At 37.0% G+C, this 15,943-nt stretch overlaps 1 protein-coding gene across 12 annotated transcripts in view; it reads right to left on the reverse strand.

Moving 5' to 3' along the window:
- Window positions 1–15,943, reverse strand: part of SOX5 (SRY-box transcription factor 5) — a 602,225-nt gene that overhangs the window by 224,183 nt on the left and 362,099 nt on the right. For 11 of the 12 annotated variants that reach the window (XM_055711618.1, XM_055711623.1, XM_055711621.1 and 8 more), the window contains one exon: window positions 1,127–1,337. In XM_055711618.1, the coding sequence (XP_055567593.1) occupies window positions 1,127–1,337 (211 nt within the window). Of the gene's footprint in view, window positions 1–1,126; window positions 1,338–5,269; window positions 5,478–15,943 lie in introns of those variants that run through there. The other variant, XM_055711626.1, reaches the window with a different exon arrangement.

Raw genomic sequence — 15,943 nt, forward strand, 5'->3', positions numbered from 1 at the left:
ATACTGCACACTCCAGTCAAGAAGAGAAAACTAATTTACCATCCTGTTATGCTCACGTATGTGATGGTGTGGCTGTGTTTGCACCTGTACTTTCATTCCAGTATGCAGGTTGTCCTAAAATTTTCTTGTAGGTGCTGTCAGTTCATGCTTCAACACTGAGGTGGGCTCTGAGGGCCATGCTTTTAAAAATTTGAAATAGATTTCTACAACAGGATAGGTGAGTGTAAATGAAAATAAAGCCTTAGTACTGAGCATTAGGGAACAAGGTTCAGCATGTTCACACAACACCAACTGGCTCACAGTCCCCTGAAAATCTAGCTGTAGATATGCATGCTGGATACCTATTGAGAATACAGTTAGAACTTCACCTTCCAGTCAGGGGGTTGAATCTGTCCCAAATAGGTAGGAACTGAAAATCTTACTTAAAAGCAAGCTGTTCTGTGGCTTCTCAGAAGCGACATGTTTGGTTTTAGTCTCTGCCCACAGAGCACAAGTGGCATTGCCACCAACTGGACATACAGTCTCAAAACCAAACTGATTCTCCAGAGATGATGCCTATATGCCATGGTTGAAACTTGCTGACCAGGTATAATGTAGAGAAAGCCCATAGTGTTTCTGTTTGTATAGGACCTGCACTACATGACATGACAGGACGTGTTCCACACAAAAGCTTTAATGAATTCCAGATTTAACTTCTTACCTTTGAAATAATGACATGTCTACTAGATAACTTCACAAAAACATTGATATTAATGATAATGTTGCTTTTTGCTCTAGAAATGGGGGAGGAAGGAGTAGTGGTGTAGATGACCCCCAGGCTGTCAGAGTTACAGCGTTCATTGTACCCATGTTGAGGAGGCTGCTGTGTCTACTACAACCGTGACAAAAAGACTGTTATGTCAGACAAAGGCTCTCATTTGGGAGAAGCTAAAAATGTTAGCTATGATGGGATATTGCTGATATTTATCTCAAATGTAGACAAGAACTATTAGTTCTTTACTTCAATTTTGCTAGCAAGAAAAAGCACGTGGAGCAGAAAATGGGAAGATTAAAAAGTACATGCATCCAAAGAATCTGCAGAAAAGAAAACAAAACAGAAAATTTTCGCCAGTTTCCCAGGCCTTACCTTCTGGCTCATTTTTTATGAGCTCTTCCATTTTTCTTTGCTTAAGGGTGTCTACAACATCCGCTAGGCTCCCTTTGCGCCTTTCAGGGGTTCCCAGGGCCGTGCTGGACAATGATTCTCCACTCTGACGCCCACCTTCTTCTGCCTTCAAGGGTGAGGTAGATGAGTTGTGCGGGGCAAATGAAGACATCACTTTATTGCCATCAACTTCCTGAAAGGGGAGAAAACCAAGATGAAATATTTCTTTCTTTTCTTAAAGAAGAAAAAAATAAAGATTGGAAAGAAAAAACAATCCTTTGTTCTTTGACTTCATTGCTGTTTGTTCCTCTGTTGAAACCTTTAAAAAGGCATGCAATGCTTCAAAAACACCCAGAACAAAGCCCATCCATAAAGCATAAACCAAGATTACAGCCTGAAGTGAACAAAGATTAGCTTGCAAGAGAAACATAAAATACAGTTTTTCCCTAATTGAGAAGAAGTGGTGTACTCGTAGGTTTCCTAATAACAATGGTATTGATTACCTTTAATTGTTTGCTCTTTTACAGCTTTCTTTCGAAAAAATCTTCTATTTTTACAAGGACCATTAATTTCCTGACTTTAGAAGGTACTTAATGCCTTGATGGCTAGTTGTTGTAAGAAATGAAATAGTAACTAAGTATTAAATGCCCTTTGCCATATGACTGACTTTAACTCACAGTTCAAGCAGTTCTCCCATCTATAAAGGATGAAACAATTGTTTTCTGTTTTCTAATTACCTTTCTATTCTCCTCTTCCATCTCATACCTCCAGTTCTTGCAGAGACATTATTTTTCACAAAGGTGGTCCTAATGACTTTCACTGGCAGCACAATGGCAAAACTCTGTGACTTCCTAGAACGTACACACAATCCTCCTCATGTGAGAGTCCACAGAGGTCTACTCATTAATTTTAATGGAAACCAAAACTGGTTCCAGCATCTTCAAACTTGCCTTCATTAACATGAGAGCCTTCTACTCCACGCCTCCTTCAGCATAAAGCAATGTTCTCTGCGTATGTTCCTTTCCCCTTTCATGTCTCTTTTGTATCCTACCTTTCTGTACACATCTCTGAAACCTTTTTTCCCTTTGCTAACATATGCCATCTATACTTGGCAAAACTTAGGTCACTGTCTCTGAACAAAGCTTGCTGCAGGGTACATACAATGCATAACACAATGCTGCAAACATGAACAGTTTTTATTTTGATCAGATTCTCCAGAAGTTTTGTGGGTTTTTTCTTTTTCATTATCCTATTCCCTTACATTTTTGCACTCTATATGTTTAATGAATATTATTTCTAAAAAAGTCACTGGATCATCTTGTGATCCAAGTTACAGACTTGGCTGAAAAAATCTTAATTTTTAAATTGTTTTCATTGTATAAGGTATGAAAGTGACACATATACTCTTTTTAGTGGTTTGTGTTGTATTTCTAGCATTTTATTCCTGAGTAATTTTTGGTTTATCTTGTTTAATAAACCCCAATATTTCAGAAAAAAAATTGTCTTTTCATAAATAGAACATAAATTGCTAAAAGTTATCTCAATAAAATTTGGATAAAGCAACATGAAAGATATGCAGTAAAGAATGTGTTTGTTTTCACAGACTACTTTGTTTCGGCAAAAAGATTACCTTTGGTTGAGAAAACTTTTAGTGCAAACAGTTTTGAGCTGCTTGAATGTGTTATACTAGTGAATAAATTCCCTAACAGAATCGGATTTAACTGAGATTACAATCTGGGCCATCATATGCCCCAAAAGCCAAACCCAGTGATGTTAATGACAGACTTTCTACTGACGTCAATGAGCTTTTGACCAAGCCCTAAAACATTTTCCAACTTTAGTCAACAGACATGCTCTTTTTTATTTCTTGCAACTCCCTCAATTTTTGTTCTGCACTTGGAAAATTACTAGTTGCTAACACCAGACTTAAAAAATTAGTTGGAGCCAAACACAATTTTTTTCACATATATAGACCTGAATAAACTGTTTTTTAACACAGATACAGACAAGCAAAGTATTTTAACTTCAGTATCGGTTCAGATTTATCTAACATTCAAACACATTATCACCAAGTGGCAATTTTTTTCCTACAGAAAAGGCCAGAACAGGAAATGAGTTGAAAGCTGCTTATTCACACTTTGAAGACGGATAAGCAAAATACCATCCTTAATTACAGTTCTTAAATTCATCTATACTATACTATCAATTATGTATAGGAACATTATTGTTCCTAATTTTACCAGGAACTAGTTTCTTGGGTTTATTCCAAAGTGGGCCCCAAAGACACTCATGTTTCTGTGTATGTCACACATTGGTCACAGACACAAAATAACTTGCAACAGCTGCCTAAACCTCAGGAATCACAACTGCTGTCTCCATGTACATTTTGGGTACATGCAAATGTTTTTATATGTACAAACATATTATGACTATAAAGCAAATTTGTCAGAAAAGGCATAGGAACACAAGGATTGAATGATATGTAAAGTAATAGAAGGAGATTTTCAAAATCACAAATTGCTTGGCATTCAAATGGAATCCACAAGTATTTTCAAAACTACTAAAATTTCCCTCCCTCTCTTCCTGGGGAAAAGGAATTGTGAGGGGGAGAGGACAAGACAGTAGTTTGTGGGTAAAGCATCATGAAAGGACTCTGGATACTCAGCTCCTATTCTATCAAATGTTCTGTGTAACCATGGAGTAAGTCACTTTTGTTTTTGTATTTCAGTTTCCCACCTGTAAAACAGGCACAAAAGAAGTAATTTCTTACACCGTAAAGGTCTTGGAATGATAAACTCATTAATAACACAGGAAAGTCCTGCTACGACAATGTTGGCTAAAAGCATTTGTATAGTACCACAGTTAAGATGACTCCTTAGCTGGACAAAAAAAGAAAAGGAAGTGTTCTACACTGTGTCTACACAGTTGTTTTTTTTAAAAAATAAATTATATATTGAAATATGCATCTAAGTAATGATCTCCAAAACAAAATGTTTCCTCAGACTGCTCTTGTTAGGTGTGCATGTATGCACTGTTTGCATATCACGTACACAGGCTATTTATACACTTGTGGGGTTTAAGATACACTCCACTTAATCAAAACACATATACAGTAGGGGAACAGCTGCAATCACATCTCAGTGGGCTAAATTACAGTACACCAGTGAATTATTCATTCAAAAAGATCTGTAGCAATCACACATTCATTGCGTGATTTGCAATCTAAGAGGAATCCTCTCCTTGCCATACCAGCCGATGTGCGCACACATCAGCTACTGATGTTGGTGAGAGTTCAACACGCATCCTCCAGCACACCAGCTCAAGAACCTGTCTTCCCCACTTGTCCACGATCCTTTTATTCTGTCACGCAGAACAGCAACCTGAAATGCTCAACTGTTACCTTGGCTTTCATTTCACACGCCTCTTTTATTTTGCTCTTTCTTATGCTATTACTGGGGAAAGTGAAAAAACTTTCAACAATTTGGATTTTTACTTTTCCCATCTAAAAAAAAAGATACTTCCACTTAAAACCTACCCATGTCAATGGCTATACAAAGCCACAAAACTTCTAGCAAGGAAAATCCTCTGATATTACATATGATGGTTTAACCATTGCCCTGAAAACACTCAGAGAAATCCTTCATGGTAAGAAAGGTATGTCAGCAACAGTTTAAAATTAATCCCCTGAGAAGGAAGTTCCCTCCCAACAAGTGAGATTTAGCAGGTTCCTTTTTTGAAAGGACAAATTCACATGACTTTTTTCCGTTAACTGAGAGAAAAGCGAAGACACGGTAGAGGCTGGTATTAAAGAACCGAAGTATCTACTACTGACACTTTAAAATTAAGTCCATCAAGCCACACATAAGACCTCTCTCTCAGTCACCAAAACAGTGGAAAAACAAACACTCTTTTACCAGAGCACAGCGTCTCTCAGCTGTGTAACCATTTCACCTGTTCAAGTTTGATTACATTCCAGCCTCTGGCACTGTTAATCCTGGTAACAGTTTTATGCAGTTAGCAGCTGCTTCATGGATGGGGCTCTATTGTTCATTTGCATTGCGAATTGCTCTGCTAATGTGTGCTGGCACAACATTTCATCGAACTCTGAGCTGGGATTGTACTCACCAACACCTGATGCTGCTGCTTCTTGCTTTCCCCACTTCGGAAAGGCAGACAAGGACCTACACAGATCCCGCTGAATCAAACACCCAGGGCCCTTCTTTCTCCCCCTAACAACAGCAACAAAAAAACAAGGACTGGCCCACAGTTTGTGTCTTCTGCTTCTGTTCCACGCTAGGAGCCGCAGGAAGGCTTGCTCATGTACAAGAAAGTTGCCTCTGTACTGCCAAACAGCTTTCCACCTATGGAGGAAATACCTCTTCCAAGGTTTAATGATAAAGCAGGCTTCTGCCCTTTCAGGATGAGGTCAATAATCTTCCTTTGTTAATCTTGGGCAAGCTTTACTTAATCTAGCCCCCTTGTCACCTTTGTGATTGACAGGAAAAGTCATGTCACTGGACAATGGACTTATCCTCAGTGAGCAATATCTTTTTTAAAGATTACACAATGTTACCCTTGCTCTCATAAAAAGTGCAAACATTTTGCTGTTAAAAGAAACTATTCATTCCAACTGTATCTTTCAAATTGTCTCTCTCTGTTCCCAGGGTCCGACCGAGGCCTATTTCAGTTCTACAGGGGGACAGTGAAGCAGATTGCACTTGGTGAGATTTCCAAAAAAACTCTCAGTGCCCTAAATAGATCTCACCTTCTTCCTCACCTAGAGGTGCACATTACTCTTATTCTGCAATTAAATTAAGACAAAAAACTGTTTCTGTGAAATCAAATTTTTGTCTCCAACCAACCAATAATCAAAGCAGAAGAAAACTCAGAACTAAGTCAGAAACTGTTAATTACCACTATATGGGATGCAAGCAGGCTGCCTCTGCAGAAAAAACAAACAAACAAAAGAACACAACGATGAGAATCAAGCTTCTGGTTTTGCAGCTGAAAACACCTGGAATAAAATAAGCATGTCTTTAAAACAAGCACTGATATTGTCTGATTTTAAGAAGCCTGTGATCCTAAAAGCAACCTCACAGGTTCTTTTTTCAAAGCTGGAATTTTGCCCACACTTTGTACTTTTAGAATGCATAAAGAAGACACCAAAGCAATTTTTTTGTCTGCTTTCTACAGCAGAAATGCAGTCCTATTTATTTTATAGTCTCCATAGTGACCAGGAAGCTGGTAACAGCATGACATAAGAGATAATCAGAAAACAGAATACTTCACACCTCCGAAGACAAATAATTCTTAAGCAGTTTAGTACTGTTTGCTATTTATTTTTATTTATTTTGCCTAATAAACTTTTAGGAAATGAATATCTGTGTTTAAGATTCAACAGAATAGCTACTTCAAGGGAAAATCTGAAAGCTATAAAAAACACTCCTAATAGCCACAGGAGGTCCACCACCAATTAAGAGAAAAACTAAACTGATATTTCCAATGTTTTTTATAGTTTAAAAGAAGCAAAACACAGACAATAGTCACAAAGCAAGAATAATCTTTCTTTTTTCCCTTTAACCTTCCATTTACAATCTTTGCCTAAATTAATGTCATTAACTTACTTCAGGAGCAAAAGTGCCAACAGCTTTCAACTAGAAACGTATCTTCGAATCACTTAAGTGATTTGGAAAATCCTCTACTTCTACATTCTATGTCACAGGGGCTGTAGGGCAGACATTACCAAAAACCTGTGTGGTTTATGGCGGCTGTAACCTGGCACCTTCAGGAAGATGAAATACATACTCCACCAGACTTCCCAGTGGACACTGCTCTTGTTACACATTAGAATTTCTTTCCTTCTGTCTTACATTTAAATAGGTCTTTTTTCTATAGCTTTCCTTTATGGAGAAAAGTTCTTCATCAGTGGTGGAAAGGAATGATCCCAAGGAGATTTAAAAGAAGCAGTGGAGGATACAGTGAGAAAAATGCAGACCAGGAAAAAGGGGGCATAGAGGGGGGAAAAAAATGGAAGAGGATAAATACACCATTAGGAAGTAAGAACAACAAGAACGCATAACTCAAGGAGGGATAAAAGCAATGTTGAAAGGTGTCACATAAACAAACTTAGAAAGATGTATATCCACAGGCTATGGTTCTGCAATTATATCTATGCAAACCGACAGCTATTCTTATACAGGTGTTTTTTTCTAGGACTGTGGTTTTAATGACAAGGACCTGCAACGTAATGGTGAATGAAGTTGTCGATTAATGGATCTAAAAGGTCAGCTGAAGAGATCATCATGGCACAGGCGTAAGAATTTTACCTGAATTAGGTGAACTAAACACAGTAAACAAAGATGCTAATTTTCTTCTTTTTACTATTATAGTGCTACAGCCAAGCAAAATACATTCACATCAAATATTGTTTTGGCTTTGCTAAGATGATGTATTAGGGATGCCATGATCCATACTTTGGAAGTATTACCAATTATCAGACTTAGAGAATCCTGATCATATCAAGCTGTCCCTCTAAAATGTTAATACTTTGCTTGGTACTGGAATATTTTTGGGATTTTTGGGGGGAAATTGTTACTATCTCTTGTCCTTCAGGTTGTATTTATTTATGTCAAGTGCTGTATCTAATTAATGATTTCTTTGTGATGAAGCAGAAGATACACTGGCAGAGGTTTCAGTGGGAAGACTAACAGGTATTTCCAAGGTTTGACACCTATCAACCTGGCTGAAAATTATTGGAAGTTAAAAAAGAAGGCCATCTGCTCTATGAACTGTGCTACGTCAGACACTTTCCTTTCTTCTACCTTTTTCCTCCATATGTAAAATAAGATTTTCTGCAGCTTAGGGCATTTTATATAATTGATGTAAAAAGCCAAGAGATTATTGGACAAAGCTTCATAGCGGTTGTATTTTCATTTTTATTGATGCCATAAATACTCGGTTCATACATTACTCTGTGGTGCACTACAGCCCAATCATCTGAAACTGGAAATTGGGAACTCTCTCATACATCAAGTGCCACCCCACAATATCTGACAGTAACACTGAAATGTACTTCAATTTCTTCTAAATATCATGACACTCAGACTGCTGCCATAGCTGCACAAGCAAGGGTAAATTTCAAGCATTTCCAAGGTTTGCAGACGTAAGAAACTGTTCAGTTGTGTTCACACAAAAGGAGTAACTTATAATCCATTTTGCATTGATTTCTAACTTTATCATCTGATTTACAGAACATAGGAGCAGATTTTTCAAGGATTTAAAGTATCTAAAGATATAAGGAGGTGCCTAGCTGGATTTTTGAAAATGCACAATAATATATATTCATTTAATTCCCACTGATTTCATTGTAGGTCCCTGAAAATAAAGAGCTGGAGCTAGCACAGTGCAACCGGCTGACTCTGTGCTTCTTCAACAGACCATTATCAGCCTATCTACAGTACAGAGCACAATCTGATAACTGATGCTTTAAGACAAACATTTCTTCTCCTCTGGCTGTTCTGCATTCCAGCCCATCCCCAAACACAGGGCACAAGTTGAGTATTTCTCACTCCTTGCCCCACTATTTCTACTTGATTTATTACAAATCAAAGAACTATATGCAAACTGTGGATCTGCTTGTAGTAAAAAAATACATGAGTTGTGAGTGAAATTTTAGAACCTTTTCATATTGTATGTGTAACAGGTGTTTTTTTAAAATTATTTTCTTTTGTGCTACAGATTCTGGTTTTATTTTTAGCCCACCTCTTTGTCCCATTTCTTGCAATAAAGTGTTCCTCCATGTATAAAAGTAAATTGCAAATCTTTCTACAGAATGTAGATATTAAATATAGTAAAATAGTAATGACTACTTTGTATTGGGTAAATGTGGTTAGTGACATAATTCCTGACATCTATTCTCAGACCTGATCTCTTCTACTGCCTCTTTCTCCAGCAAAATTCATTTTAAGAATGTAATACAGGATTACATCTATTTGCTCTCAAAATACTTAACAAACAAAACTGGCATTTTGAGAAGGCCTAATATGTTAGCTATAACCTGCAAAAACAAAGAACATGTTGTACTATAACAGCCTTGTTATCTTCATGCTAGTAATCTTCATGCTTAAAAATAATAAATAAAACTCTGCAAAAGCACTTTTAAGACTTTTATGATCTCTTCCCTAGGGGGCTAAAGATCACCCTTATGACCTTGCTAAACAAAAAATAAGACTACTTATCAAAACAGCTTGGTAGAGTCTTCAGCATACATTAAATCCTTGTAATAGTTTGGAAATCATGCAGTATAAAGTGATTATCTTTGTAAAAATACAAGCTTACTAACCACATACAACAACTCTGGTTTTGTAAGTGTAATAAAACCTATGCTGAGTGTCAAAAAGAGTTTCATCACCAGCTTTCTCAGTATGAAACAAACCCATTGTCTGTGCTAACTCCTTGAAAGACTGGGAGAGGACCTTCTGAACAGAATTTAGAGATACAATAAAAGAAATGTGATAGGCTAGCAATGGCTCCGGGGCTGTTCACAGCTCCCCAGCTTTCACCACAGCTTTCAGATAGGAAAGGGATGTAAACTCACCCCATTTGTTCTCTGGCAACCTACAAAAAATTCACCCCAAACAGACTTCACCTCTTTCCTTTGTCCGGGTGACTGACAGTAAAGACAAGCCATATAGGATTTGGTCAAAAACTGCGTCCTCTCTGTTGAGGACGATTTGGAGGGTATCTTGTCTGGGGAGAACCCTCCAAGCTGAGGAACAAAAGAAGGAAAACATCCTGCACCCATAAGGGTCTGTGCTTACGGTCACTCTAAGGCACTGTGATTCTGCCAAGTACCAAAAGCAGGTACGTAACAAAATGGCACACACAGCCCTCTGGTGTGGCCCCACTTGTTTCATTTGCGCTAGTAAAATGTCTCAGGCAGCGAGGCTTCCCATTTTCCCTATGAATATGCTATGCAGTTAAAAACAAAACCAAAAACCTCACTGCTCTGAAACATTGCCTCATATTTGCTTCCTTTCAACCCAAACCTCTCCTATATAGTTGCTTCTTCCAGCGCTCTGGACTGTCCCTCTTCCATGTTAGAGCTTGTACCATTGCATCCTTTCGGACAGTTAGCATATATTTGCTTTGTTATTACTGCCCCACATTTAGCCTTTCCTCACAAATCAGCCCCTACAACTCCTTAATCATTTGTTGCTCGCATCTAAAGATCCCTCCAATTTGCTGGTTTCTCTAACATGGGCAGAACTGAACACATTTCACATGTAATCTTAGCAGAGTTATGAGGAGAAGGACAATTACCTCGTTACTGCCTTTTTTGCTGCCTTGCTACATGACAAGCTCATACCTAATTTGTTTTAACACACCTAAATGTTTTTCAGCATTACTGTTTTCCAAGTGCCTTACTCTCATTGATTATCTGTGTTTGGATTACTTTATCCAGCTGTATCAGTTTGTAATTTTACATTTGATTATTTCCTGCCATGCAGTCTCCCCTTGATTCCTTTGGTATTACGGTTTTGTTCTTCCCGGTGCACCACTGGCCACTTTAATGAGTGTATTTTAATTCACTTGTTCAAGCTTCTATAACAATGTATTTATTTCTCTGTATTTCTATAATGTTGCTACAGGCGCCCACTGTCCCATGAATCCTGTACCAAGAAGCAGACAGCTTACAGCAGGCAAACGGGACTACTATAACCATACTCTTTCAGTGCACAGTTTTTTCCAGCAACCTCAGAATAACACAAGAGATGTTGCTACATAAGTAGGAGGCTCTGGAAGGCCAGGGTAAGCAAAAAAGTACTATAAGGAAGAACACCTGTGCAGAGTATACTGCCCTAGGAATTTCTTCCTCACTTCTACTGAAGGAATTCCTCTGACAATCTCTGACATTGTGGCTTTTCAAAGAAGGTATGCATAGTTTTCCGACATTCAGTATATCTGCCTCTTTCTACTAGTTAAGTAACATCATATTGTACAACATCATTTCGCTCTTCTCTCAATAACTTAATGCATTACTGGTTTTCTTTTTTTATAGTTACCTTACCTGGAACATTGAAATGAGATGCATGAAACACTGTATGAAGGAAGCATCTCTCAATGTGTGCATACTTAGGGACTGAATTCCATGCAACTTCCAATAATCAACTCATTTGGAATTATCTGTTTTTTGTATCTTTGAAGATCTTAGTCCACACATTTAATATTGGGAATCTTGCACATATCCTACATGAAGTGTAGGTGTGTGGCTAAATCCACTAAACTTCTAAAGTAATTACATTCTGTGCTATGTATGTCACGTATTGTTCATGAGCCTTCTCATCTCACATCTCTTTACTTTTACTGTGTATTTGTTCTCTTGCTTCTCAGAAGATTACAACTAGACTTAGCAGGACAGTAACAGTCAAAATCATCTTTGCCTCCACAGAGATTAGTATCACTATTTCTTTTCCTGAAAGCAATCTTCTAGAAGTTCTCATTTTCTAGAAGGGCCAGAAAACATTATTTTATTAAAATGGAATAGCTACTTGAGAAATATCCCCACTGTCTCCACTGGAGTTAACTGTAGCATAAGATACCACATTTAGAATACAAATTTTTCAAAATGAATTCTCCTGTTCAGAAATAGGTTTGTCTCATTCATTTATTTTTGAAATGCATACCATCTAGCACGTGGGACTCCTGGCTCTGCTTTTATCTAAGTTCTCTATTCTTTTACCTTCTTTTTATAGACTTCACCAATTATTTTCTGTGTACTACTCACTCTCTTACATTTTCTTAGTAATGGTTACACAATAGTTTATAGGATTTTTCCAAGCAGTAACTGCTTTCATACTTTCTAACAGTTACTAAAAGACCTATTTTTTCTCCAAAATTTATTTCAACTGCTTTTCTTTATGTCTTCTATAACATGATTTTCTATCTATCAACAACTGTTCCACAATTTTACTGAAATAGAACTCAGAATTCTGGTTTAAACCAAAGTAGTTTTCTCAACTTTAGAGGAAAGATTGGATAGGAAATAATAATAATAATAAATGAAATATACATACTCTGTGTTTAACAACACAGAACAGATACATTCACAGAAAGTTAGTTCCACAGAACATGTTTACAGCACATGAATCAATATTATTTGGATCTTTTGCACTTCAAACAGAGAATGGTGCCTGATCAGAAAATACCAAATATATCAGAATAATTAATAAAATGTATATGACTAAAGCAATTCACATAACACTAATACATAAATTTAATATGTGTTAGAGCTACTCAAAAATCTGTTAATTAATCCCCACAAAATCCCTTTGTGATACTGCATGTAGGGCAAATTAGGAAGTGACGTGAACTGACTTGCTAGGTTCCAAAGCAGGTAACAGCAGAGCACACTCAGCACCCAAGGGTTACCAAGAACCAATTCTCTGTTCACTCATCTGGGTCTTAGTACACCTCAAATGGAAACATTATGCTCTGCTCAGGGGAGCAGCATGATGTCATTTTATCATTTAAGTACCATTCTAAAGCTCACTCAAGCAAAGCTTAAAGAAGATTTAAAATGCACATAGACCCCACACACAGAAGCCAGTTTAGACTGTGGCTGAGTGATGCAAAAAACCCAATAAATTCTAACTTATGACAGATTCACAGTTGTTCTTACTCTACAGATCAGTTATTCTTTCTCCTGTTCTTTTAAACTGCAGTGAGTAGCTTACTTTGCCTACTACGAAGAGACCTTTGTGATAATATGATATCAAGGGATGTTGTGACATTCCTGATTAAGAATTACACAGTAAGCAAACTGTACAGAAATGCTAATTTTCTTTCCATTCCTCATCACTTACCTAAATTATTCTGAATAATACAAATGATCTTGATTTGCTTTAAGGCAGTTCATTCTCATTCTTTTATGCCATTTTTTAAAAAAGAAATCATACTCCTGTAGCTGATTAAGTCCACTACGTATTTTCCTTAACAATTAATTTTGTGCACTGTTGTATGTCATGTTCACAAACAAACAAAACCCCCTAAAGGACATCTATTCTTCTACAGTCATAGCCAACTACCCACCATCAGCAGAGGATGAATAACTTTTGCTGGAAATAGCCTTTCTTCTCCAAGCTCCTCTTTGAATCACTGATTTCTGAGTATTCCCTGTAGTTTTCAGTCATCATGAAGTGATGCTGAAAAACCCACAGAATTGCCCAACCCGAATAAGACAGACACAATTTTCTCCACTTTGGCTGGAAAAAATGTAAGCCTACTTTGTGACAAGGAAGTATTGGTTGACTAATAGAGCATGGTTTTACAAAATCTGTCTTTTTTCTAACCTTAAATTTATCAAGAGTGAGTCTCAGGATGTGATCCAGCCAGGTATCACTGTGACTACCAGAACTGAGCTGATGTACAGAAGGTTTCTAAGTAAAAGTTCTCTGCAATCCATTCATTTTACTTAGCAACATCAAACAGGGAAAAATAATTAAAAAGCGCCTATTGAGCACCTAGAGACCTTGAGCACAGACAGGGGGTGAACACAAAGACAGGGTATTTGGTTATAAGAGTCACACTTGGTCTTTATATATATATATATATTTATTTTTTTTCCCCATACACATTAAAAGAAGTTACAGTACATTTTTGAGGGTTATTTTACTTTCTTCTATTCTGGTCTATGAGTGTCTACGCTTTCAGTATACATACTTAAACATACTCATAAGAGTTACGCAAAATACCTTGATTTAAGTTTTGTTATCTTCAGATGTATAGGAAGACTACATATTTGAAAAACAAATTGTCTGAATAAATTCCATTAGGTGAAGTAAGTGTGAAAATCACATTCAAATGACATTAGAAAAAGGAACAATGCTGACAGCTTATTTGTACTGTACAAGGTACAAGCAGGCAAAAGCTAGTTTCTGCCATGTAAGACAGGTCCATGTGAAAGATCCAACCTTCCATAAAATATCTTTGATGATACTGGAGGTTGCACTTACACATTTATATAAAGCTCCTCTCAATACATTCCTGTATTACATTTCTGTTATTCTAACCTTACATAGTGTCTCCTATCTACAGGTTCAAAGAAACTTTTAAAAATTGAGGGCTGAAAGAAGATGTTACAATGACACTATGCTGCAACATTGATATAGCTGACCGCTGACTGCTGCTTTAGTAGTTAATGTAGTACATCATAGTCATGGTCATGGCTATTAATATTAGCAATATTTATACTACTACCATTGTGTTTCTTTCACTAGTGTCATGTGTTAATCGGGAAGCATGTTTGTATCATCCATAGAAATGTAAGGTACTTTCTTTCTTCCGTCCAGGCCTTATGTTAAAGCAAAGCTGAAGTATTTGGAAGGAACACATATATATTCTGCCAGCTGCCCTGTCTTTCAATCTGATTTTACGCACCTTTATCATAACATCAGTTTTCACTGATTATTTAGGAATCAGACTCATAAAGTAAGGAAGTCTTTACATTGTAGGTTCAAATTCACCCCAAGCCTCTACAAATCAAGATACTGTTATAACATATGGAGTTGTAATGCGAAAAAAATTGGATGATATATGAACCACAGGCACTCAAATCAACCAAAATACCATCTTCCATCTTCAAAGGAGAAAACCTGGGATTAGGAAGGCTCATAGAGTGGAACAGGGATGCACAGTTATATTTTCAGTGACTAAATGGAGAATTTGTGAGGATTGCCTAAACAACATCCTTTTGTAAACATTTTTCCATTAAGAAATTAGTTATCATCCTGCTTCTCCTGATTTCAGCACATATTTATTCTCTAAAGAAGCTGGCCAGAACATCGAATGATTTAGCAAGAGTTTCAGAAGATCTCCATCAGCAAATTGCGTTTAACTCCACGGGTTATTTTCAGTGAAAATGGGATCACTTGTTCACAAGAATGAAGTGTTCTGGAAATCACACTTCCAGAACCCATTTTATTTTAAGCCTTTATGTGCAAGTTTGTTAATTTTCATCACAGCTATTATTCCTTTAAATAAAAAGTAGAACTTTCTTTCTTGGATGTAACATAATAAGTCTTAGTACCAGAGAGGTCAGTTTATGCACAATGTACACTTAACAAAATATGACCAGAATTAGCTGTGAAAATTTCTCAAAAGAACGAGTAGTCTTAGGTTTTACTCTTTTGCTCAAGCATGGATGAAAAGAAACATTCTCTTACAATATCCAGTGAAGATACTAATAAAAATAAACTGGAAAATAGACAGCAACAAACATCTTTGGAAATTGCTAGCTGTTCTTGTGGCTGCAAGGGCTGCAGTTACCTGAGACTGGCACAGAGTAGTAGAAGTTTATATCGAAGCACTTGCGCTCAGCTTCTTTAACAGGTGAACTTCCAACAATATATGGGGATAAGCAGAACAGTGGCTTTAAAATAACATCTTTATTCAACATATTTGCTCCCCACGTATTTTCCGAGTCATGTCTATCTGCCTGCTTTATTGACTACTTTTTTTTTTTAGCTGCCATTAGCACTAAAGGGTCAATACAGCTACAAAAGAAGGAACTGGAGTCTGTTTTGCAGACATATCATCAACAAAATTGTCAGTTAAGTACCATTTGCAAAACGTTTATTACTTGGGATGACGTGAGGCAAAAAAAGACACAGCTTTATTTTCAAACCCTGGGTTAAGTTATAGCATTATATGCAATTAATAAAAATATCATATTTTTATGCAACTAAGTTTGACCTCTAAAGCCACAGCAAGACAGAAAACATGGGACTCTTTAATGTCATT

Source organism: Falco cherrug, chromosome 5 (genome assembly GCF_023634085.1).
Source record: "Falco cherrug isolate bFalChe1 chromosome 5, bFalChe1.pri, whole genome shotgun sequence".
NCBI classification, from domain to species: domain Eukaryota; kingdom Metazoa; phylum Chordata; class Aves; order Falconiformes; family Falconidae; genus Falco; species Falco cherrug.